The sequence below is a fragment of the Leishmania major genome, chromosome 7 (assembly GCF_000002725.2).
Source record: "Leishmania major strain Friedlin complete genome, chromosome 7".
NCBI classification, from domain to species: domain Eukaryota; phylum Euglenozoa; class Kinetoplastea; order Trypanosomatida; family Trypanosomatidae; genus Leishmania; species Leishmania major.
In genome coordinates this window covers 487,301-511,516 of record NC_007248.2, presented here as the reverse complement: position 1 = coordinate 511,516, position 24,216 = coordinate 487,301, and the positions used below count along the sequence as shown (strand labels likewise).

At 65.0% G+C, this 24,216-nt stretch overlaps 3 protein-coding genes across 3 annotated transcripts; all 3 read right to left on the bottom strand.

Moving 5' to 3' along the window:
* Positions 1-538: 538 nt before the first annotated feature.
* On the bottom strand, positions 539-3,943 carry LMJF_07_0960 (conserved hypothetical protein; the record flags this gene model as incomplete). The annotated part of the gene is made up of 1 exon (XM_001680955.1): positions 539-3,943. The coding sequence occupies one exon, from the start codon at positions 3,941-3,943 to the stop codon at positions 539-541; it is 3,405 nt and encodes a 1,134-aa protein (XP_001681007.1).
* Positions 3,944-5,535: 1,592 nt separating this feature from the next.
* LMJF_07_0950 (conserved hypothetical protein) lies at positions 5,536-11,355 on the bottom strand (the record flags this gene model as incomplete). Its single annotated transcript, XM_001680954.1, has 1 exon — positions 5,536-11,355. The coding sequence occupies one exon, from the start codon at positions 11,353-11,355 to the stop codon at positions 5,536-5,538; it is 5,820 nt and encodes a 1,939-aa protein (XP_001681006.1).
* Positions 11,356-15,587: 4,232 nt separating this feature from the next.
* LMJF_07_0940 (conserved hypothetical protein) lies at positions 15,588-22,937 on the bottom strand (the record flags this gene model as incomplete). Its single annotated transcript, XM_001680953.1, has 1 exon — positions 15,588-22,937. One exon carries the CDS (start codon positions 22,935-22,937, stop codon positions 15,588-15,590), a length of 7,350 nt encoding a protein of 2,449 aa, XP_001681005.1.
* Between the last annotated feature and the right edge of the window lie 1,279 nt (positions 22,938-24,216).

Here is a 24,216-nt window from a genome sequence, read left to right as displayed (position 1 = left end):
GAGGACAAGGGCCAGAGCCGCCAACCTCCGCCTGCCTCTCTCCGAACCGGCCTCTTCCCATCCCTCGACGCAACTCATGCAGAACACAACCTACACAGAAAGGGGAGGGGAGTAAGACAGATTTGCCTCGAAAGCGGGCGCACACGCACGGGTCGGCGCAACTGTGGCACTGAAAGCAGAGAAGCGACCACACATGGATGCACCTCCATGCATACATAAAAGCAGCAGCAACAACGTAATCGTACAGTGGCGAGAAGGGAGGGGGGGGGGGGTGAGGATGGGAAGACGGGGTGCAGAAACGGCCCTCGGCGCGCACCATCACACAGCGCGGAGTCGACGTCGTGGCACCGCTGATTCCACAGCTGTGCACCGAACACCCCATCAACGAGCTCGCCACCTTCGCGCAAGAACAGACGCAGACGCTCCTTGACTAGCAACCGGCACACCCCCACACATGGGCCTACAGAGGCGGTACAAAGGGACAGGGTCAAGGATAAGCGGGCGGCAGCCACTCCCTGTCCCTCCTGCGCCACCCCGCTCAACTGCGGTGGTGATGACGATGGCTACGGTGGCCGTGTCGGCCATCCATGTCCACGCTACCCGAGGCCGCGGGGACGGACGTGCTTGTCAAGGACTGCACTGTTAGCGGCACCGGGATCGGCAGAGGTGGTGGCGGCGCGCTGTACCCGCCAGCTGAAGGGGATGGTGAGGTGCTGGAAGGGGCAGGTACCGGGACACTCGGGACACTGACCTTAGGCACCGGTACAGCGGCGTAAGAAGAGATCGCCGGCACTGGCACCGGTGGGGCGCCACCAACGCCGCCGCTGTGGATGCCCCCGGTCACAGACGGGACAGGTGGCGGCGGCGGTGCCGCGGGGGAGGGGATCGAGTAGGTGCCGGTGGAAACGTTGGTGGTCGCAGTCGCGGGCGCGGGTAGGAGAAGCGGCGGTGTGGGGACAGACGGCGCGTGCGCCGCCTGCAATGCGGCAGATCCTCCACGTGGGCTGCGCGGAGCTACGGTCACCGGAGTTGGCGAGATGGCATACTGGGCCGGTGAAGTGGTGTGGGAGAGAGCGCCGGCAGGGGTGGGCACGGCGACCGTCAGCGACGGGCCTTCGCCACTCCGCCGGCCGACGTGGAAAGACGACAGCGACAGCGAAACCGGGACAGGGATGCTCAGCGGGGTTCCCTCCGTCGCGCCATCGGCCATGGTCGTGCCGTGGTCGAGGAAGGGCGTCAACTGCAAGGCCACGGCCGGTGGCTTCTCTGCAGCTGGGATCGATGGAGGCGGCGGCGGCGGGTGAGAGCCGTCCCAGGCGCTGGCAGGCGCCGGGGGGACTCTAGTCGGGCGGCCATCGGCACCGTGCACGGCCGGCGCCACAGGCGCTCCTGACACGTTCGCGGACGGCGTCACCGACGGTGCGGCTCCGCACGAAGCCACTGTCGTGCCGGCTGTGATCGAGGGCACACCCGTCAGTGCCGCGTGGGACAGGGGCGGAACTTTCGGTGCAGAGGGCGGCGGCGGGGGAGGCGGCCCAGAGAGTGGAAGAGGTGACGCGACAGGCACGGCCGGGGCCGACAGCGGCACCAGTTGTGCCCGCAAATCCCGCACCTCGCGCTCCAGTCGCTCAATCCGCTCCTCCCGCTCGCGCAGTACTCGTTGCGCGTCGTTGCTCTGCGCAGTGGCGGAGATTCGGGCGGTTTCCTCGGCACGCATACGGTGCTCCAGCTCTGCCTTCTCCTCTTGCAGCTGGCGCAGTCTGCGACGGCACTCCTGTAACTCTTCTTCTCGCTCGCGAACAGCCTTCTGGTAGCCGTCCGTGCTGGTGCCACTGCGCTGCTGCAGCTCATCGTACGTCGCCTTCCACTGCTCAAGCGACTGGCGGCTGTCCTCGAGCTGCCGGCGTAGCTGCGCCACCTCCTCCTCCCTCTCCCTGAGTTGGCAAGTTAGTCGTTGCTGGTGGCCCTCCTTGTCAAATTTGGAGCTGGCGCTCTCTTCTCGCAGCGCGTCCAACTTCTTGTTCACCTCCAGCAGATCGGCGCGGCACTGCTGCACTTCTCGGTCCTTCGCTTCTAAGGCGGCCTCGTACTGCCGGCGGCACGACTCGCGCTCCGCGTCGTACTCGGCCTGCAGCCGTTCCACCCGCCGCTTGGCCTCCCGCGCCTCGTAGCCTAAACTGGCGTTACCCTGCACCTCCGTCTCCAGCGTGCGCACCTGCGCAGAGCGCTCCTCTAGCTTCGCCTGTAGTTCTTGGATGCGGCTCCGTGCCTGAACCACATCACCCCGCGCGGCCTCAGCGCTACGCCTCGACGACTGCGCCTCCTCCTCGGCGAGCTTCAGCTTGCGCGTCACCTCGGCAAGGTTCTTCTCGGCGCTGCGGCGAGCCTCCTCAGCCCTCTCCACCGCGTTGCGCGCGTTCTGCTCGATATCCGGCACGTTCAGCTTCACGGCCGCCTCCTCTGCGCTCTTCAGTTTTTTCTGCAGGCGCTCCACCTCCTCCTCGTAACCATCGCGGGCCATCGCGAGCTGGCTCTTGAGGTCGGTGTTGTTGCGCCGAAGCTCCTCCCGCTCCGCCATGAGTTGGCGCTGGCCCGACGCCGTGTCAGTCTGCAGTTCCCGCAGCTGCCTGCTCTGACTTTCCACCCGCGCCTCCGCCTCGCGCAGATTGCGCTCCAGCCGCCTTTTGATCTCCTCCAGCTCCGCCTTGGCTGTGTGTAGCTGTCGCACCTCATCCTCCATGCGAGCCTTCTCGATGTCCGTGGAGATCGCATGTCCCCCGTTCGTGCGCAGCAGCGCTAGCTTCACGCTCTCATCATGCAAATCAGTCTCTAGCTGTCGAACACGGGAGATGAGGTGGTCGATTTCGCTGTCCTTGCAGCGTATCGCCGCAGCGTGGCAGTCCTTCAGCTCCTCAAGGCGGCGGTCTTGCTCATACTTGGCGCGGTCGCGGTCCTCGGCGTAGCGGTGTTGCTGTGCCCTCTTGTCATCGTCGTACATCTGCTGCAGACGCTCTATGGCGCTGCGATGCGTCGCCACCAGCTGCTGCGCCGCCTTACGATCCTGTTCGGAGCGCGGGCAACTCGACTGAAGCTGCAGCCGCAGCTGATCGACCTCTTGCAGGAGCTTCGTAAGCTGGTTCCGGGCTTCGCACAGCTGCTCCTCGCTGCGGGTGGCGCGCGTCTGGTCGAGCTTCAGCTGGTGCGTCAGCTCGGCCAGCTCCGTGCTTCGGCTCACCTCCATCGCATTCACGCGATGCACCCACTCCTCCTCGCGACGTGTGAGCTCAGACCTGTGCGCCGCCTCCAGCCCGCGTACCTCCTCCCGCAGCTGTTCTTGCATGGCGCTCTGCATCTTCTGCAACGACTGCTCTACTGCCGCCATCACTTCCTCTGCTTTCTGAGCCGAGACTGCGCGCGAGGCCGCTTCCTCCTTGATGCGGGCCAATTCACGCTCGTGCTGCAGCTCGCGGCGCCGCTCGTCCTCCTCCTGTTGCCGACGACGCGCTGTCTCAGCCTCCTTCAGCCGCTCCAGCTTCCACTCCTCGAGCTCTCGCTCCCGCTGGAGAAGGCGCTCCTGCTGTTCCGCCACACGCCGCGCACGTTCTTCCTCGATCAGCCGAGACAGCTCCATCACGCGTTGCCGCTCCGCCTCATCGTCCTGGCGGCGTTTCGTCTCCCGCTGCTGGCGTATGTGCCATTGGTCCTCGGCGTACAGTCGGTAGTACTCGCTGCGCAGCTCCCACTCCCGTCGCAGCAGTGCCGCCTCCACGCTGCGGTTCGCGACCGTGGTGGTCAGTGGTGCAACACTCAGCCCCACAGCGCCGCCGCCGTTAGCACTGTCAGCGCGAAGGCCTGAGACAACGGGAAAAACGTCGTGCCGAGGGGCAGGGAAGACGCAGACCGAGGGCGCGGGCAGGACGGAGCCACGCAGGAGTGGCGGCATCGCTGTATCAAAAAGTGCGGTGCAGCTCGCGCGCAGCGCGGTGAAGTCCGAGGCCATTGGTGCTGGTGCCGCGCCGTGGACAACACACTCCGCGGCTGGTACTGCCTCACAGATGCCCAAGCTCAGGGAAGGGGAGTGAGAGAGGTGTTCTCTGATGAGGCGCGCGGCGAAAGGAGGACGTGCCGGTGTATTGCACGGCACCAAGCGTGAAGGTGAGGGCACAAGAAGCCGAAGAGCGTGACATTGTGGAGAAGAGGCGCACAGTCACGCTCTCGTGGGGCGGCGTAGGTAGGTGCAAGAGAGCGAGGGCTGTTTAAGGAGGTGCCCACACACGCGCACAACCCCATCCCCACGCGCGTGCGTCGCATGTGTGTCCTTCCTCGCTCCCCTTGCCGCGGTCAAGAAGCGGCGGGGTCGAACGACAGAAATAGCAAGCCTAGGGGGGAGGAGGGGAGTGTCTCCGTTGCAGAGCTGAACACGCGGTGCGCCGCGACCGTCACCACACGCACACGTGCAGTTTCGTCATTGCACCCGCCCTGCACCTCCACCTTGCCTCTCCCTCTTTCGCAGTTTCACACTTCTTGACGGGTGCACCACTGCCCTTGATGTCGTAGTCCTCTTGTTGGCCGCTCGAGCGGCTCTCGGTGTTGTTCTGGCATCCTTCCACATGAAGTTCGTCTTGGCGCAGCACAAACCCCTCATCGACAACGAGGGAAACGAAAAAGAAGACGCCGCACTGAGGGGAGGGCCGCTTCCACCCTCTCACGCACACACACACACACACACACTCACAAGATCGTGGAGCGCCCTCACACCACTGTACATAAAACGGAAAATAAAAAGGAGGAGGAGATGCCAGTTCGACCCTTCTTCCTCTTGCCCACTTCGCTGCCGTGCAACGCGAGCTTCACTCAACGCCACCCTCCCCCACCCTGGCCGAGCACAGAGCCCCCCCCCCTATCCACGTTGGGCGAAGCAGCCACACACACACACACACGCGAGTTGCAGCACGGCACCCACTCAGCCATCCGAGCACGCCCCCTGCCTCACACGCTACCCACCCACCCACACCTCGCAGGTCGCCTGCCCCTGGCGCATCTCCCTTCCCCCCACCCTCGGGGTGTGGCACGCAGGCTCTCCCCGCACCAGTAGGCAGTGTGAAGGCCGAGGGTGAGACGCGTCCGAGTCGCGCTGGTACTCGGCCTATCGCATGGATGGCACGGGCGTGTGTTCACGGTCGCAGGTCGCTCCGACGCCACGCCGTCCAGGGTCTAACCGCTGGGCACAAGCAGCGGTACATCGCTCTGGCCTCCCCTGCGTCGTCGGTGCCTGGCCCTGCTACCGCACACAAGCGGCTCGGCATGGGCAGAGACATGGGGGCTGCTCGGCTTCCTCCCAGACAGGGAGTGGACACACCGGGCCCTGCGGTGTGCCCCTCCCTCCGAAAAACGTCATCAGCAGATGGAGGAGAGGAAGAGACACAGACAAGTTCACTGTACCCGAAAGGTGCAAGCGAGAAGGGGCGTTAAGGCGAGAGACTGTGTGGTGCAGCACGCCTCTTCCCGCATGGCCCCACCCGCCCCTCGCCCCATTCAGGCCCGAATACCTCCTCTCGTGCTGCCTGGCAGCTCACAAAACGGACAGGCGCTCATGGCAGTGGCGTCATCGCGGGAGGCGATGAGGTCGGAAGCCGCATCAAACACCGCCCGCAACTCCCGCACGTACTCGGTGCGCACCTCACCACGGTCATCGCTGATCTTCTTGAGATCTCCCTCCAGTGTCTGTAGCTGCCGCTGGATCCTCGCCAGCAAGCCTTCGCAGCTACGCTTCCAGCTCTCCTGCGTGTTCAAGAGCTCATCGCTCATGTGGTTGAGAGACTCAGCGTAGCTGGGTGTGTCCAGCTGCAGCAGCAGTCCATAGGGCATGCGGAGCAGCGTCTCATCCCACGTGTCCAGAACAATCCACAGCAGTGGCGCCGCAGAGGCATCATCGGCCGGCCTCTCTGCGTCCGTCATGGCGGAGCGCCACTGTACCAGCCGCTTCTGCCACGCGCTGCCATCTGCATCGACGGAGCGGTGCGCAGGTGCTGCTGCCGGCGTGGCCGACGATGCAGCGCCGTCTCGCGCAGCACCCCTTGATTCGGCGCCGACCACGGCTTGCGCCGCCGAGGTGGACGATGGGGACCGAAGGGGCTCCCGCTTCCTCACCTCCAGCATCGCGAGCACCTCTGCGGCCACAGCCGAGACGACCGGCTGCGTCGGAGAGGCAAAAAAGGCGAGCGCCGTGGTCTTCGCGTCACCGGCGTCATAAACACGCAGCGCTCGGGCACCGCCCTCGACACGGACGCACGCCTCCTCCCGACTCCACACGGCCGACGTGCTGGACAGCGAAGTGCTCAAGCCCAATGCACCACGCCCACTGCCGCCGCCTCCTTTCACGCGTGAGCTGCGGTGCGGTGACGTCAACGTTGAGTTAACGCCCTGGATGGAGCGCAGCGACCGGGAAGGCGACGGGGATGCTAGCATTTCGCCGAACACACCGCTACGCTGGGCGTTGGCAGCCATGCTGGTGTCGGAGAGTTTGTCGCTGCCGCTGGACCCACGCCGCTTGCAGGCGAGGCGAGTGTAGTAGCGCAGCATCCGGGCAGACCGGTAGCCCACCTCCGCTGCCAAAGACTTCGAGGCGCAGGCGCAAGGGGTGCCGCTCGGACTAGGTGCGGCGGCGTTCTGCTCTGCCGACCCTTTCAGCGTGCTGTCCAGCAAGCCACCGCTAGCGCTGACGCTTGCTCTAGCACTTGCCAGAGGTAGACGTGCCGCGGTCGCATAGATTCCGCGACGCGCCTTCGTTGCTGCACTGGATGGCGACGGCGAAGTATCATCTACCTGCGGCATCTGCCACGCCGCGGTGCCCGAGTCCGGCCTATCCCCGCTGTCGCAGCGAAAGACTGCGAGGGCGCGCACCTCATCCTCGCACAGAGCCGCCCGCAGTTCCGTGATAAACTTTTCGAGATATGGCCGCGACCGCACAACCGACACGAGGTGTGACATTTCTGCGCTCCACTCCTCGAGCCGGGCGTAGAGGTGAGACATCGCGATGGCGGCGTCTTTGCGTCCGCGCACCGCCGTCGTGAAGCTCGACACCATCTCCGCCTGCGCGTCCTTCACTCGCGCGAGCTCTGCGCCTATACAGTCCTGCTGCAGGTGCGGGACGGCAGCCACACAAGTGGCGAGCAGGAAGTTGATGATCTCTGTGTTGATCTGCGAGACATGCGCAATGAGCTGATGCTCCATGGCGACGCGCCGCTGCTGCAGTTCCTCGAGACTGAGTCGGGGCGTGCCGTCGCCGTCTGCGCCCTCGTCTGCCACTTGCTCTGAAGATATCCCCCGTGTCCCACGCTCCCATCCAGGCACGCCACTTACAGAGTCCATGCCGTTCTTCATAGCTGTTAGCTCCGTGCACGCAACCCTCGGACACGCCGCGGCAGCAACGACCTCCCGTGCAGCGGAAGCGAGAAACGACGGTGACAAGAACGACCGCTGCGATCGTCGTCCACCGCCGCCGCCTTCGACGGACTCTCTGTGAGGCGCGGCAGCTGGCTCTCTCCGCCTCACAGATCGCAGCGGTGATGGCTCCTCCACCAGAGAGGCTGCTGAGCCTGCCGCACTCGTGATGCGGGAGCTGCTGCGGCGGCGGGAGTTGGACCGGAGTTCCACCTTCGGCACCGGCGTCTCTTCGGCCTCGCTCTTTGTACTTGCCGGCGTCCGTGCCGCACTGCCCGACGGGGTCAGTCGAACAGCAGGAATTGTCGGCGTTTTGGTGGCAGGGGTGACCGCTCGCGTGGGCGGCGGTGGCGGCGGTGGCGGCGGCAGCTGCGAGAGGCACACAGCCTCCCGGAGAGCGGCGTAGCGCTGCTCGTACACGGATATGGGCCATGGCGACTGCGAGAGCTTTCTCTCGTGGGCTGCATCGTGGCCCGTGCGCGAGGGCTGACTTGGCATTCGTGCATCGAAGGCGAAGTGCCCTGCGAGGTAGAAGGCGTGGAATCGAAGCACCGCCCGAGCGAGGCGCTGGTACGCCTCTCGCAGGCCCGGCGAGTCGTACACGAGTAGTGCATCCAGCGGCGCGAGGGGCAGCGCCTGCTGCTGTCGCTGTCCGTGCCCTGGTGCGCCTGTCGCTGGCCACAACGGCGACGACACCTGGGAGATGGGCGAGAATGCAGCAGTCGTCGCTGTCGAGGCTGTAGAGATGAACAGTCGGCGGAGGTCTCGCAAAAACCGCTGCGCCATTTCGTTGAACCCCGCCTGCAGTCGCACCTCCAGCGCCGCTACGTTCTTGGCCGGGCTGGCAGCCAGGTGCAACGTGATGCTTCGCTGCACCCCCTGCAGTTTGTGCTGGCAGTGACGACTGTTGTGCAGCAGTCGATTGCGGCGCGACTGCGCGTCTTTGATAATGACCGGCAGCAGCGAGCATAGCTGCCACGACCACATCATCACCGGAAGCGCCGCCCTCCCCACGCGATGCGCGGTCGCAGCGTGCTGGAAGTGGCGAAGAGCGCTGCTCACGCCCGCGGCACCGCTGGCGCGCCACACGACCTCCTGGGCGTGCTTGCACGCCGCCGCCGCTGCAGCGTCCACGCCGTCGTCACTCACGTCCCCCGTGGCGGGGCCCTCGATGGCGGGGACGGAGCCCGCCGCACTTGAAAGCCGGCGGGCGACGTCAACAAGGGCTTGCACACCCTCGCCGATCGTACTAGTGGCGGGCCCCGTCCCGCCTGCGCAGCTTGCTTGGGTGCAGATGCCACTGGCTGGGGATGTCGTGGCCGCCACCGCACTCGCACCGGACTGCGCAGACATCTGCGTCGCAGCGTGGCGCTCCAGCAACGGTCTGTACTCCTCCAGCGCCGTCGGCAGCGGCTGAACGCTCAACTCCTGTGTCAAGGTGTAGAAGGGGTCGGAAAACTCCTGCTGGCCACCCTCGTCGTCTTGCGGCCGACTCGCCCCGTCATTACGACAACGACGCCACTCGCTTCCGCCAACCAAAGACGTTAGTGTGAGCCGCGAGGTTGACATGAGGGATGCACCGCGCGGCGTCTGTGCCCCGCCAGGGGTGGCGATCACAGGCAAGCCAGGTGTCACGCACGAAGGCTCAAGTGGGGTGACGGAGCAGCCGCTGCGGGGGACGGGCGGTGCGGTAGATGCAGCGAGCACATCAGCGCCATCGGCTGGAGAGGCAGTGCCCGCCACATCGTCCGCGCCGGCACCACGGGTCAACGGCGCCGGTGACAGCGTCTCCGAAGCCGGCCGCCAGTTAGCGCTCTGCTCGTGTTGCTGCTGCTGTTGCTTCTTACGAAGTCGCTGCCCGTAGACAGCCAGCATCACGTTGCGAGCTCGCGTCGCATCGCGGTAGCTGAAGGTAATGACGCGCCACGGCTGCACCGTGACTCCATAGTGCGTCTTGGCAAACCGCAGAAACCGCTGCACTACCCGTTCGTTCATGGCGCTGTCCGAGCCCTCGGCGCTACTCGTCGCGTTCGCACGGCGCGGGCTTGACGCCGGCGCCTCTTCACTGCCGGGCTTGACAAGGAGGAAGATCGTGCGATTCACAAGGGCTTGACGCAGCGGCAGCAGCCAATCCTCGGTCAAGGAGAGTGGCAGCCCCGGCACCACGTGATTCTGATGCGGCAAGACGGAAATGTCGCTGTCGAGGCATCCCGCAGGTTGCAGTCGCTTCGAGATGAACAACGGGAAGTCGGCAGCCGTGGACGTGCGTGCCTTGGAGACTCGCATTCGTGGCGATGAAGCCTCGGGGGAGTGGACCTCGCGCGAGGCCATCGCATCGCCATGGCCGCCCTTTCCCCCGGCGTTGTCGATGATAGGCCTAGCGGCGACCTGCGGGTAGGAGTTGGAGCAGGCCTCTGCATGTCGCTTGTCCCGCCAAGTACGCTGCCCGTCGTCGTCGCGGCCAGCACACACCATCGGCTGCGGCAGCGGATCCTCGCCGTCTTGCACGGGAGAGCTGCCAGACTGTATGTGTGCGGTGGAAACGGTGGCGCCGCCGCCGCCGCCGTTGTTCACTGTGAGGAGGCTCGACTTGGCTCCGGTCGTGCCACGGTGCGGCGGCGGTCGCTGCTGGTGTGCTGGCGAGTGCTGCTGCCTGGTGCCACTGAAGAGACCAAAAAGCACGTCGAACACCGCCGCCACCTCCTCGACCGCGCCGTCACCACTGATAGCTACTACACCGACGCCGCCGGCGCTAACACCGAGCGGACCGCTCGTGCTGATATGGCTGTGGTGGCCCACCTCTGGCCCTATGCCGCGCGCGAGCGCCTCGTAAGGTACACAGAGGAAGGCAAAATCGGCAGTGGTGACCACCGGCGGGGATTGCATGTACGGCGGCGGCTGCGCAGCGGATGGCAGCGGCTCGTAGCGCAAGAAACCGTCCTCGCTCACGCTCAACAGCCAGTGGGGGCCGGGTAGCGCCTGCTGCGGCATTTCCGACACCGCGTGGGAACCACACAAGTGCTGTGAGTACTCCTGGGACCGAGAGTTGCTCGACCTGCTTCCGCTGCTGCTCCCACGGCTCTCCGGTTCATTCTTCGCCCGCCAACCACCTTGCGCTGCTGCGGTCAGTGAGACGGCTGGGCTTGTGACGCCAGACGCTGCGGCAGTGACCTGCAGTGCCGCCTGGGAGCGGCCACCGATGTGGTCTGTGTGGAAGAGGTCCCAGGCGGAAAGCTGCAGTTGCATCTGACTAAGTGTCAGGATGCGGCGCCGCACCCGCTGCACAAACCGCATCGCTGGTGGAGTGAAAGAGGAGGCACGGGAGAGGACGGCGGAGTCCTCGCGAAGGCTGCGGGCTCCGCTGCTCTGCATGCCTGCCCCCGCCCGCGACACAAACGGCGTTGGCAGCGTGGTGAAGCGCGCCGTGCCGGGCGGCAGGGAGCTGCCGAGCAGCGACTGGCGGTAGGGATGCAGCTGCTCGCTCGCCTCCGCGCACTGCGAAGACGTGCGCGGAAGTGAGCTGATCATGATGGGCGTCGGCAGCGCCGGAGATTCGCCAGCAGACAAAGGAAAGGCACCAGACAAGGCATGCCTGCTTCCCGCTCTGCTCCGGAAGCTCGAGACAGCGGCGCCATTGGGGGACCCAGCTGTGTGGTTATCCGCCCCTGGCACGACGATGCCCTGAAGTGTTGGCGACGGTAGCGCGACCACCGTGGAAGTAGCAGGTTGCGGCGATGGGGTACGCCATGGAGCACCACTCACCTCCAGTGTGGTGAACCCGGGCAGTGGCGGCAGTGGAGTAGCGGGAAGGTCAGGCATGGTGGAGGAGAGGCTCATTGACCCGGCCGACACGCTCCCATCACCTCCTTCGCTGGCGACTTCCTCCGGCGAAGTGGCGTCGCGGGGCACCATCTGCGACGGCGGCTGCGTCCGCGAGTCGTAGCTCGGCGCCTCGGCATCCTTCGTCACCGCGCCGGAGGGTGAGTTGCCAGACGTGTGGAGCTCCAGCGATATCGTCGAGCGCACCCGACGCACGTGGTGGTTTGCCGGCGCTGCGGGCAACGGAGGTGGCGGTGTTGCAACCTGCGGACTGCCGCCGGCCACGCTCGAGGGTGGCGGGTAAGGGGAAAGAGTACGGTGCGGATGTAGGTTGTGGGCAGCGGGGGCGGCCAGTTGACGCCCTGCAACGCTGCCACCGTCAGCGCACACGGCGGCTGCGCCAGAGCCTGCGGCGCTGATCGTCGTCGTCGTCGCTGTCGCGGACACCGTGGCAGGCAGCGGCAGCGGGGGGGTGGTCTGTAGAGGGTGAAGTGGAATAGCTGTGTTGTTCCGCGACACCCGCATGCTGCCATGGTGTACGCCACCAGCAACGCGCGCATGCATCGTGGACAGCGCTAGCTGGTCAAGCGATGGCGAGTCTGTCATCATCGGACTGTGGGGGTTACTGGCACCGCTGAGGGACCCGGAGTCGTGCGCCGTCGCATGTGTGCCGGACATGAGCGTCGGCGGCAAGGGTGGGGTGGAGGGGAATCGAAAAGATGGCGCCAACGGCGATGATGGGCAGGAGGCGTCGCCGAAGCCGATGGCGCTGGTCTGCCACAGTCCACTGGCGGAGGCACCGGTGGTGGTGCTCGAGGCCATGGCGTTCGTCCCTGCGCCACCAGCACCCAACTCGAGCCGCGACCACCTCCGCGGCACGCTGCTAGACGGTGCTGCGTGCGGGGAGACGAGCATCCCGGTGCACGGCGTGGGAGGACGGCCGCCAGGTCCGTTGCCGCTGCTGAAGGCAGGAGGACGGCCGCCACTCGCGCCTCCAGCCGCTCCAGAGCAGGTTCCGCACCGCTGCAACGGTGGATCGCGGTGGGCGAGAAAATAGAGCACCTCTTCCATATCGGTGTACGACGTCCCCGCCACGCACAGGCGCGGAGACACACTTGTGTCCGACATGCTCACGGAGGAGATGGACGCACCGGCGGAGGCGCCACCCGTTGCGGTGCCGACAGCGGCGGGTGGAACGGTGACGACGAGCTGCTCCTGTAGAGCCCTGAGAGCGCTGCGGAGTCGAATAAGCCGCTCTGTGGCGGGCATAAGCGACCTGCTGAGCCGCGCGATCAGCGCCAGCAGCTCTGTTCGCTGTGTTCGCTCATCCGCGACGGCAGCGCCGCCCGCGCGGGGGTCCTGCGCCACCGACGGCGGCGTGGGCGGTCTTGCTCGCAGTGGCCGCTCGGGTTGCTGTGTAAAGAGCAACTGCGACGATGACTTCAGGGACAGTGAGTTACAGGGTGCCGCCGCCCTCGCGAGCGCGCCAGCATACTCCGCGGGGGCAGCAACGGTGAATGGAGAGGGCAGCAGCGGTCGGTCATTGGGCGAGGACCGGCCCACAGCGAGGGCTGAGGAGGCAAGCGGAGAAGCGGAAGAGCTCATGATGACGTAAGCCATGCGTTTCCTAGCTGCGTTCTAGCCTGCTGCTGCGATCCTCGCCGGTGCGGCAATGCCGGACCGGCACACGAGAAGCAAGCGAGAGGATAAGTGTATAGAGCACAATGGATGCACTGCCGAAAAAGCAAGAAACCAAAAGGCGAGAAGCGCACCGGCACTGAGCCAGGGGACCTCTTGCACTGACACGTGTCTGTGTGTGTGTGTCTGTGTGTGTGTGTGTGTGTGTGTGTGTGTGTCTGTGTGTGTGTCTGTGTGTGTGTGTGTGTGTGTGCCACGCTCGCTCGCGTGGCGATCTGCCCCCGTGGGAGAACACGCCAAGGGAAAAAGGAAAAATTTGTGTCGTGGTGGTCTGCCATCACCGCGCACGCATCTTCAACGTTGCCGTGCTTGCCAAGTACACACGTTCACACTAAGCGGAAGGGGAGGCACGTGCGCTCACACACGCACGAACGGCAGAGAAAACGGAGAAAACCCCGACAGGAGAATAGTGTGGACGTGAAGATGATGCTGGAGCCACGCGCGGAGCGCGAGACACGCAGACAATGAAAAGGGCGAGAAGCACACGAGGGGAATGACGAAGAAAGAGAGGGGGAGAGATTGATATAGATGACAGCTTGCTATAGGAAAAGGGGTGAGGTATGCACAGCAATACAGGAGAGGAGGGAAGGGGGGGGGGCGGCGGCAGGGTATCAGTACATACATCTACAGAATAAAGGGTTGCGGTGTGTCTGCGTGTCTGTGAGCGTGTCAAGGCGTGGAGCGAAGGGAAGGGAAGGGAAGGGAAGGGGGGTAAGGAAGGACAGCCAGCATCACCACGACCACGACAACAACAGCGTAGACGGTGTTGACTCGATCCCCAAAAACGAAATATAGGAACACCACACAGGGAAGTCAAACAACAACGTAATCGAAAGGGGAGGAGAGAAGACCAGGCGAGACGCGAAATGAAAAAGTAAGGACGATGAGGAGAGCGAAACCCCAGCAGGCGCACGAGCCCACGCACGCAGAGAGAAGGAGAGGAAGGGGGAGGGAGGGGAAACGGAGGGGTACCTGCTCACCGCACAGGTAAGGACGAGAGACACAATGGACAGCGGCGACGGACCGCGTCACACAAACAAAAAGGGGGGCGAGGGAACGAGCAGAAGGGAAAGACAATAAAAGATGAGAAGAGATCGAAGAGTAAGCCGTGGAGGCGCGGGGCGCCTCAGACAGACACACACCACACACACGCACACCTAAATGGCATGCAGAGAAAGAGAGTGGACGGGGCGAGGCGGGTGTGGTCGGTGGCAAAGTGGGCGTACACGAGAGGGAGGAGACAAGAACGTGAGGAGGCGAGGGGAGGGGAAGGAGATGATACACAAGAACATACAAGGCGCAGGAGATGAAGAGGAGGAAGAAGGAGGCGGCGCGCGGGGGGGGGGGGGGGGGGCGTGCCACAACGGCGGCCGATACCCCTCCACGCACACACACACAAAGAAAACAACAACGCGGAAAGGGGAGGAGACAACGGCAGCAGCGGCGGTGGCGCCAAAACCGGCCGCCCCACACGTGATCGCGGAAGCACAGGCTCGCCCGGCAATCTTCTTCGACACAAGAAAATTGGAGACTGATGAAGAGACGGAGGGAGGGGGGCACGGGGGAGCAGGGGAGCCCTTTGTTTCTGTTTCGTTTACTTCCTGTATAAAAGTCGGTGGAAGGGCAAGGGATCACGAGTGTGACGGCGACCCCCTCCTCCTCCTACAACCACCACGGAGGCTCCCGGCGCGTGTGTGGATGTGTACGTATGAAGTGCGTGCGTGGGTGTGTGCCGACACACGTGCACAAGTCCACTGGCGGCCTGATCGGTTCAATCGGATCGGTCGTCGCGGTGCCACAGAGTCGGTGCGCACGGTGCGAAGACGACGAGCTGGCAAACGCAACAGACGTGTACGTGTGTGCGCGTGGCGAAGGGAGTCAGCAAAACCGGTGGGGAAGTTTCCGCCCAGCGCTCCTTCTGGGAATACGGAGAGAGAGACAGAGAGAGAGAGAGCTGCCGTTGGGTGGGTAGGTGAAGCTGATCTACGCGGCGCCGATAACGCGGAGGTTTGAGCGAGATGATTGTGAAGGTACAGGATCCACCGTGCATAGCCAGTGAAATCAGCGAGGGTGGGTGGAAAAGGGGAGGAGGGAGGAATGGTGGCCGGTGCGAGAACGTAAGGGACGCAGAAGGAGCGCGTGGAACCGTGCCGCTGCGCACGACTCGCGTGCACGCGTCTCTCGGTGCTCCTTGTGTCGCTCTCCCGCACCTGCGAATCGCCGAAGCGGCTCAAGAGGGAGGGGAGACTGGAATCGAAGCACGCAAGCTCTACCAGAGGAATGGGGAAGGGGCGAAGAAGGGTATGTCGTATGGCGGAGGGGCCCTTAAAGAGAAGGCACGAGCGCCCAACATGTCCCCGAGCGTCAGCCCACACAGACACGCACATATATATATATAAACCCGTTGTGCTACAAGTCGAGAGAGAGAGAGAGCAGAGACAAGCCTGCCAGCGAGAGATGGAGCGGAAGGCCGGCATTGACGAGAGAGGGATGGGGGTATGCAACACTTTCCTCGTGGTTGCTGCAGCTAAGGCCGCCGCGCCGCTCCTCATCCGCCCCCACCCCCACCCCCCTCTCCTCTTCCTCACACACACACACACACACACACACACCTCTGCAGACTTCATCTATGCGTAGTACCGTGGTGCGAGGAGAAGGTCGGACATCGCATCCACCTCCACGGGAGTAAAGCGCGATTTGTACACGTGCTCCCACCCCTCGCGGTGCGCATGCCACCATTCCTCGAAGACGCGCTTCGCCACACGGCCGCACTCGGTGTTGCCCTCCCGCGCGCAGCCCGCGAGCTGCACCATCACCTTTGGTACGTAAGAGGACGGTTCACCTGGGTCGGCCAGCACCACCGCGCCGAGCGCTTGCACGAGGACCACGCGACGGCCCACAGATACTGTGCCTGCACCACTGCGGGGGGGGCCATCCTCCCGCTGGTGCTCTGACACCGCAGACGCGGCAGCGGCGGTTTCACGAGGCAGCTGACGCAGCTCCTGAATCAGCCGCTGCACTAGCACGCGTGTCTGCGCTTCGGCCGCAACCTTGGTAAGCACGGCCAACAGGTGGCTACCCTCGGAACGGATGCCGGCGTCACGATGTGCCAATGCAGCAAGGCTCGCGGCAGCAACCTGCTCCATGACGGCAAACCTGCCGATGCGGTGCAGGTTCGGAAAGATGAGCCGACGCAGTGCACGCGTGCACGCCACCTTCGCCCGTCGTGAGGTGCCATACGAGACGGAGCCGGTACAGACACTGCAGAGCTGCTCGATCAACTCATGGACACGAGCCTTGGACATCGGAAGAGCCACCAGAGAGGCGAGAGCCGCCTCCACCGCCTCGTGCAGCCGCTGCACCTCCGTGAAGGACAGGTCAAGACAGCAGCAGAGCAGCAGCACCATGTCGCGTGCGTGTGCCTCCAGCATGTCCGCCGGGGATTGTTGAAGGCACAGAGCGGTGAAGGTAAGCAGCGCAGCGTCTTGGGAAGTCGGCGATCCAGCACCGACAGAGTCAGGTGCCTCACCGCTGCTGATGGCGGTGGCAACGCGAGTCGCTGGCAAGGCCTTCGACAGGCTGTCCTCGCTTTCGACCCCGAGACACACAAGCGGAAGCCGTCCATGGAACACGGTGGTGTTGGCACGCTGCATGAGCGAGACCATCAGCGCATCAGCGGCGGTGCGACAGTCGTTAAACTCAACTCGAAGGCTGCTCTGCAGAGCCGTGAAACCGATCAGCTGCGCCACAGCCATCGCCGCCATCTGCCGCACCTGGTCCGCCGAAGAGAAGCTGAAAACCTGCGCTTGCGCTTCGACGAGGGCGACCAGCCTGGGGAGGTTGGCACCGATGACCGCTGGCGGCACGCCGCAAAAGAGGGCACCAATGAAGGACAAGAGGCGCTGCCGTCGCTGTGACCACGTATCACTGCCGCCGTTGCAGGCGTCATCAGCGGCGGTGGTCGCGGTCTCCGCGTGGGCCGTACTTCCCAGTTGACCTACCAAGGCATAGACCACCATCCACAACTCCTCTGACGCCAGCGACTCTCCCAGCGTCGTGAAAGCCACAAACATGACCCGCTGCGCGACGCGGTGCGGCACGGCCGCATGGCTGCAGACGCACGCGACAACGTCTGAGAAGAAGTGCACTGCCCGCGTTCGCAGCTCCGCATCTGTGGGACCCTTGTGAGCCGAGCTCGGCGCTGCAGCCGGCCGCAGTGGGGCAGTCAGTCGCAGCACGGCCGAGGACACAATCGCGAGAGAGCGGAAGAGGCGGTACATCTCATCCTCTTCCACTTCTCTGGTGCCCTCCTTACCGTCATGCTCGCCAGCATGCCCTTGTGCGTCTCCCTCGCCACCGGTGAGGTGAGTAGGCGGCGTCTCTGCCACACCACGCTCGGAGAGCGACACGGAAGGGCCGTCACAATCGTTTATGTCCGCAGCGCATGTGCGTTGCTTTTCCCCGCCGCGGGGCTGGTTGGTTTTACCACGACGGCGTCGCCACGCCCGCAGTGCATCATCACCCCACTCGAGCAACAGCGAGGCAGCAGAAGAGAACGGCAACGATGCATCATTCACCGCCGGCTCCTGCGACAGCGAGGCGAGCAGCTTTACGACCGTGGTTGGAGACGCGACCTGGCGGTCATGATGCACTTGCGAACACTCGACTGGCAGTGCTAGCAGCCGCAGCACCCACGAATGCGGACTCAGCTGTCGCGCGGTTGCGTCTGCTGCTCGGCAGCTCTCCTCCTCATCCGCATCCACGACCGTGACGCCGCCACCACCGCCATTCATGCCGCCCAGCAACGTCGCGAGCCACTGGCGACGGTACGCGGCAGCGCCGGACGGCTGCATGTACGTGATGGCGTCCACAAAGGCGGCGCCGGTGATCGCGGTGCAGTGACTAGACGTCGCTTCGGCGCCTGGCTGCACCGGATGCAGGCCCAGCGCGGACGCTGCGCACCTGGGCACCGTGAGGTAACTCAGCGGAAGCACGAGGCCCTTCGTGCCAACGTAGTAGGGCATCAACGGGCATGCCTCCGTCAGCCGTTGCACGCAGTCCTGCACCGCTGCCACGGCAGCCTCATGCGCTCGCTGCTCCATCTCACTCAGCAGCTCCTTCGCTGCGTCTGGTGGCAGTAGGAAGGACGCGGGCACCGCAAGGGCACCGGGAACCGCACACACCGTCCACGTCGGTTCACGCACGGTGACCGGCACCGACACAGCCTGTAAGAGGTCAGCTGCCACGCACCGCAGGACGACGTGAGAAGATAGGGACAGGCGCGCTAGGTAACGTACGGCGCGCAGAGAGACCCAGCGACACGGAGACGGCCAGTAGACGAGATGGGCGTACGCCACAAGTAGCACGGCGCGCGCGGGGTACGTGGCAGCAAGCTCGTAGGCAAGCTGCACCAACTCCTCCGTGAAGGCGGGAGAGCGGGCAGCGCCGGTGATGAGAAGCGTTTTGGCCGAGCGCACGCGCTCCGTGAACTGAGGCAGCAGCAGCCCGGCGGTGACGGAGCGCAGCTCTTCCGGGAAGCGGACCAGGAAGCGCAGCGATTTCATGCACGTGGTTGGCGCCTCGAAGAACTCGCGGTTGAGGGCCAGTGACATCAGGAGCGTCTGCACCCCTTCCATTGCACCCTGCAGCGTGTGCAGCCGCAGCGTCGCGGAGGGTGCGACTCCGATGACCGCCGGAGTGCTGAGGACAAGTGGCTGGCCAGCTCTACCGTTGCCGTAACCGGGGCTTTCGACCGCTGCTGTGGTGGTCGCAGGTAGCAGCCGCAGCTGCTCCTGTGGACGCAGTGCCGCCTTCGCCACGGCGGCGTCCGACGCTGCAGACGCCACCCCTGCCCGCCACTGGGAAACGATGTCGGCCGCCACGGCGCGCACCCGGCCCTCGAACATCGCAAGCGAGGCGCTGTCGAGGGCGCCGAAGAGGCGCACGTGCACGAGCAGCCGCATCGCACCACCCCACACGGACCGCCGCGGCGACAGACACAGGCTCTGCGCAATGGACACAACGTCCGAGAACGTCTTCTGCGTCACTGGTAGATGCCCGTGCGCCACCGCCTCTACCTGCAGCTGCAGCGAGCGGTCGGCCCAGCACCCCAGCGGTAGACGTCGACGCACCCATGGGCACTGCCTCCCTATGATGCGGCGCAGGTAGTGCGAGAGCGACGCGGCCGGTCGCCACCGCTGCTGCGGCAGCCGCACAATGGAAGACGACAGCCACTGGAGCAGCCGCAGCAGCTCCATCACGTCAGCTTGGCTGTCGTCAGCCGACGTGGACGCCTCCTCGCCGGAAGACGCGCCAAACCACTCCTTCAACTCCACGCCGCACTGACGCAAGGGGACGACGACGTGCTGACGCAGCATGGGAAGACACACGCACCTGCGAAGCACTTCAAAAACCTCCGCCCGCGTGTACGCTGGCCTGCACGACGCTGGGAGCAACGGGGCGCCGGTGGGGCGCCACGGCACGTGCGGATTCACGTCCCACCACGGCACGCCGCGCGTCTGCTGTGGGTCCGCTGCCGTCGCGGTCGGCGTCGGCTCAATAAACACCCACTCACATGCACAGAGGAGTCGCTGAATCCAGTGCAGCGTCCCTTCCAGGACGCTGTACCGCGTCACAGCGGCGGCACTCTCGCACAAGACAGCATCAGCGCCGCCGCTCGGTGCTGCGGTGGCGGTGGAGGCAACCGCGAAGAACTGCGCGTAAAGCGAAATGTCACCATCGCTTGAAACAGCCACTGTCGCCCCTGCTGCGGCGGTATTGAGGACGGCGCCACTACTCACCTCCTCAATCAAGTGCACGCAGTCTTCGAGGGACGCGTTGAAGAGATCCACCGCCACCTGCACATCCTCTGCACCCGGCCACTCTACGTACACCCGCGCCTCCGTTGCCGTGCCGATCCTCGGCAACGGCAGTTCAGTAGCAGCACCCGGTACACGAGTACAGCCCGGGGCCGCCGCCACCGCCTGCAGCTGCTGCAGTCGAAGCTGCTTGCCGCTTGAGATGCGAAGATGGGTCTCGGCACATTCCCGCGGCCGCATCAGCGATGTCATGAGCGCATCCATGACTTGGGCGCCAGCGGTACGACGCTTCTTGCTAGTCAGGATGCGGAGCTGCAGTTGCACGCCGCGCCAGATCGATACGGCGTGCGCGCGTGCGAGCGAGCGGTCGCCCAGGTCGGCGACGCAGGCCGCTAGCAGCGGTGCCGCCCACTCCACCTCGGCATCTCGCGCAGACGGATCAAGCAGCACTCGGAGCCAGTGCTTCTGTGCCCAATCCCATGCCTCAGCCGGCGCGCAGGCAGCAACCATGCGCACCAGCTCGGCCATGCGAGCACCGTGATCACGGCTTTGCGCCTCTCGCAACACCTCGCGCGTCACCATCGAGAGAGCCGTCGACGGCAGAGTCCGCAGGAACGCACGAACCATCACCTCGGCGTTTGGAAAGTGGCCGTCGCTCACGTCGGCGTTGGCAGCGAAGAGCGGAAGCACCCGCGCCACGTAGGCTTTCGCAAAGGCGTCCACCTCGTCGACGGTGCCGAACACCTCCTCCGCTCCGGCGTAGCTCGTCGCGACCGCCACGAGCGAGAGGACAGGCAGCGCACTCACCACGTCGCTCGGATTCACGAACGCGAGCATTGACGGCAGCGTCTCCCGCAGGAAAGCAAGCAGAGTAGCGCTGCTCGTGTTGGACGACAGCGGCGACGCGGCCTCTGCATCTGCCAGGATGGTGGGCACGGCGCCGGTGAGAAGCCGGGTTGAGACAGCACGCTGCGCCGCCACCTCCGTGGGGCTGCGTAGGCCTGTTCGCACACAATTCAGAAAGTCTGGCAGCACCGTGGCGGGCGACAGCCGCAGCAGCGCCCACAACAGCGGCTGCGCCTGCCGCGCCCGTGCCTGAAACGCCGCCACGGCATGCGGAAGAAGCAGAGAGACAAACCGCTCCACCGTGGCAGGGCTCCAGCGGCGCGCTGCCTGCGCCGCCGTCGATTCAGCAGCAGCATCGTCGGGAGGTGCGCTGGCTTGCGCGTCAGGCCCCTCTACGACTGCCGCGCCGCGTGACGCCTGGAGCTTAGGTGCTGCCCTCTTCTCACTGAGAGCGCAGCGACGAACTGCCTCGCGCGCCAGTGAGCTGTAGCAGTGGCACACGCGATCAGCTGCACTGCCTTTCGTGCACGGCATGCCAGGACGCACCAGCACGCTCGTGGCGTGGAGCCACCGCTCCAAATGGCGCCAAAGCGGTGAGTCGCCGGTGTCCGGGAAGCCGTTCAGCAGGCGCACGTACCGCGCCGCTGTCCGGCTGCTTGCGCGCGAGCTCGCGTCTGTCCCACCACGCGCAGTGTTCGAGCCCCTTGGCGAGTTGGCCTCATGACCTCCCTTACGCATGAGATGCGACACGGCGGCCGCCGATGTCGCGGAAGCGCCTGGAAGTCCGGCGCCGCTCCCTGCCGGCAGCTGTAGCGCCTGCAGCCACGCGGTGAAGAGAGGCTCCGCAAATGCGTCCATGCCAGCGACTCCGGGATGCGCGCGTGCAAGCGACCCGGCGAAGGTCATGACGGCCTTCTCCCATGTGAGGTAAAAGTCCTGCGGCGACGCTTTCGACTTCTTCCCTCTGGCGCCGCTCGGTGCCACCGCAGGCGAGGGACAACCTGGCGGTTGCCACGTTGCCGTCTCCACCAGCAAGAAGCGCAGGATTTGCTTTGCGCGTGCCGTCAGCTGCGGCGGCGCGGCCGCCGCCGTGGTGGATGCGAGCTCGCCCTCCTGCTGTCTGTGAGACCCGCGGTCGTTCTCCCTTGTCGAGGTGGTGACCTCGTTCTCGATTGCGCCATGCGTTACGACCACATCCGTTTGCAGCTGGCAGAGGTGGCGGTACGGCACGAGTCGCACAAACAGGGACAGCGCAGCAACGCCGTCCTCCGTCGGCGCGAGTTGGCCGGCCACGAGGCCCCAGAGGCCGTCCACGGCGGCAGCGCTAAAGTGAGGCGACGCGCGACGGCACAGCGACGGCAACGAAGTGACGATGGCGGTGAGTGTGGAGCGCCACGAGGGCAACTCAGCGTTCCGCTTGTCTCGAGCGCTCAGGCACAGTGCCGCCAACGGCTGCCACGGCAGCGTGAAGGTTGATCTGCAAGCTGCCGCCGCATTCGCGCCGGAGGACCCCTTACCAGGGCTCGGTGGTCGGCACGCCACGTAAAAGCAGCGCACGACCGCTCGCCAGCACTCGATATCCGCCTCGATAAGGGGCCAGTGCGTCGCCCAGGCGTAGAGAAGCGGCACCACCGCCGCCTGAAGGCGTAGCGGAAGCACGTAGGCGCCACAGCAGCCGTGTGGCGCAGATAGCACCCCGTGAAGTCGCACACTCAGGTACGACAAGTGACGCGTCAGCGTCGACCAGGGGACGGTGGCGCCGCTGCCACACTCCGCAGCGCGGCGCAGCTCCGCCAACGACGGGTGCGAGGGGTACGCCACGTCCTCGCATGAGTACAAGGCCGCTTCGAACAAGTCAGCTCGCGGCCCCAGCTCCAGGGCGGCGCTGGCGGGGTGAGTTGCCTCGATGCCCCTCGCGTCCTCTTCGACTGTCGCCGCGTACTCGTCAAACACCGTAGCGGGCACGTGATTCGCCCACGCCTTTGGCGTGCCGAATGCCTCCAGTTCCGCACACAGCTGGACGAGCAGAGGCCCGTCCGCGGACCGCTGATGGGACATGAGCGCTGGAGGAATGCATTGGTCGATGTACCGATGAATGCGCTCCCTCGGCTCCAGTCGCCCGGTGCCCCACACGCGGTCGGCAACGCCGTCCACCGCCGGTCTGTCCTCCTCGCTGCGATGGCAAGGCGTCGCAACGTTGGCGTTCGCCTCGTCTGTCACCGAATTCGCCGCGTCGCTGCCATCGCTCCACCACGAGGCCGCGTGGTCGTTGTCGTCGCCATCTGATGACGACCACGAACGCGAAGAGGACATTGGGCGGCGTGGTAGAGCGGGCGGAGGCCAGAGAGACCGGACAAGGGCGGGGTGCGGCCAAAGCAGAAAACTACACGAAGAAGCGCACGCAACGTGTGAAGCGGAGCTCAACAGCTTGACGCGGCCACGTATCCGCGCGTACGCAGAGGGCAGCAGTGTGTGCAAGGGGGCCAGGAGGCGTCCGATAACGATGACTCGATGACGTGCCTGTGAGGTTCTCAGAGCTGGTTCCCAAGCCGCCACCAGACCCACGCACGCAGTGTGCTGCAGTGCCCCTTCCTTGCTATCTCTTCGGAACCAGTGGTGCGCTGCGGTGCCTGAGCGACAGAGAAGCCGGGATTGGGCAGCGACGAAAGACAGCCGTCTCCCCGCCTCCGTCGCCTCCACTCCTCACTGCCCGTTTAGTCGAGCACGCGCGCCGAGCACGCAGTGTCGATGAGAGAAGGGAGGGGAGTTCAGCGTGGTGGGAAGATGCGCTGAGGGTAGCAGAGGGGCGATGATACGAGAAAGGGGATGCGGGGAGAGGCTCTGTGGCAGTCTGGCCTCTGTGTGTCGAGGCAATCGGGTTGGACAGGAGTGCAAGACCGCAATCGTCGGAGATACAAAGAAGAGGGAGGAGGGGCGTGTCGGCATACAAGCAAACAATGCTGTCGTGTGTGCGTGTGTGCAGTCAAGGAGAGGAGCGCAGTTTGGGGGGTCGGGGGTGAAAAGCCGACTGCCACTGTGTGTGCGAGAGGCGGTGAGAGAGAGAGATGGGGATTGTGTGTGAGGGAGGCAGAGCGGGCGGAGGCGCAGGAAGTACGTTCGTAGGTGGAGGGCCCTTCCCCCTCCCCCATAAAACGAAGCAGCGGGCACCAATCGTGCATGAGTACACCCTCCCCCTTGGAATGAAAAGGGAGGCCGCCGTGGTTGTGACTTCGGAGCAGCCATTGTCCCCCTCCCCCACCCCACCCCCACTGGCGTGCACCGATGCGCACGTTTTCGGGCATCCATGTCGAGAAGAGAGATGGGGTAAACGTTGACGTGTCCACACACACACACACACGCATGATCCCGCTTGCTCGCTCTCTCTGTGTGTGTGTGTGTGTGTGTGTGTGTGTGTGTGTGTGTGTAAGAGACTCCGAAAGGAGCGACCAGTCACGATTGCCTTCACTCACCTTCGACCCATATGTGCGCTGCAGTGACTTTGGCCTTCTTGATGCCTCACCTGATGGTGGGCAGTGACGTCATCTGCGCCAAGGGGGAGGGGTGTGAGCACCGCTCGCTACAACGCAACCCT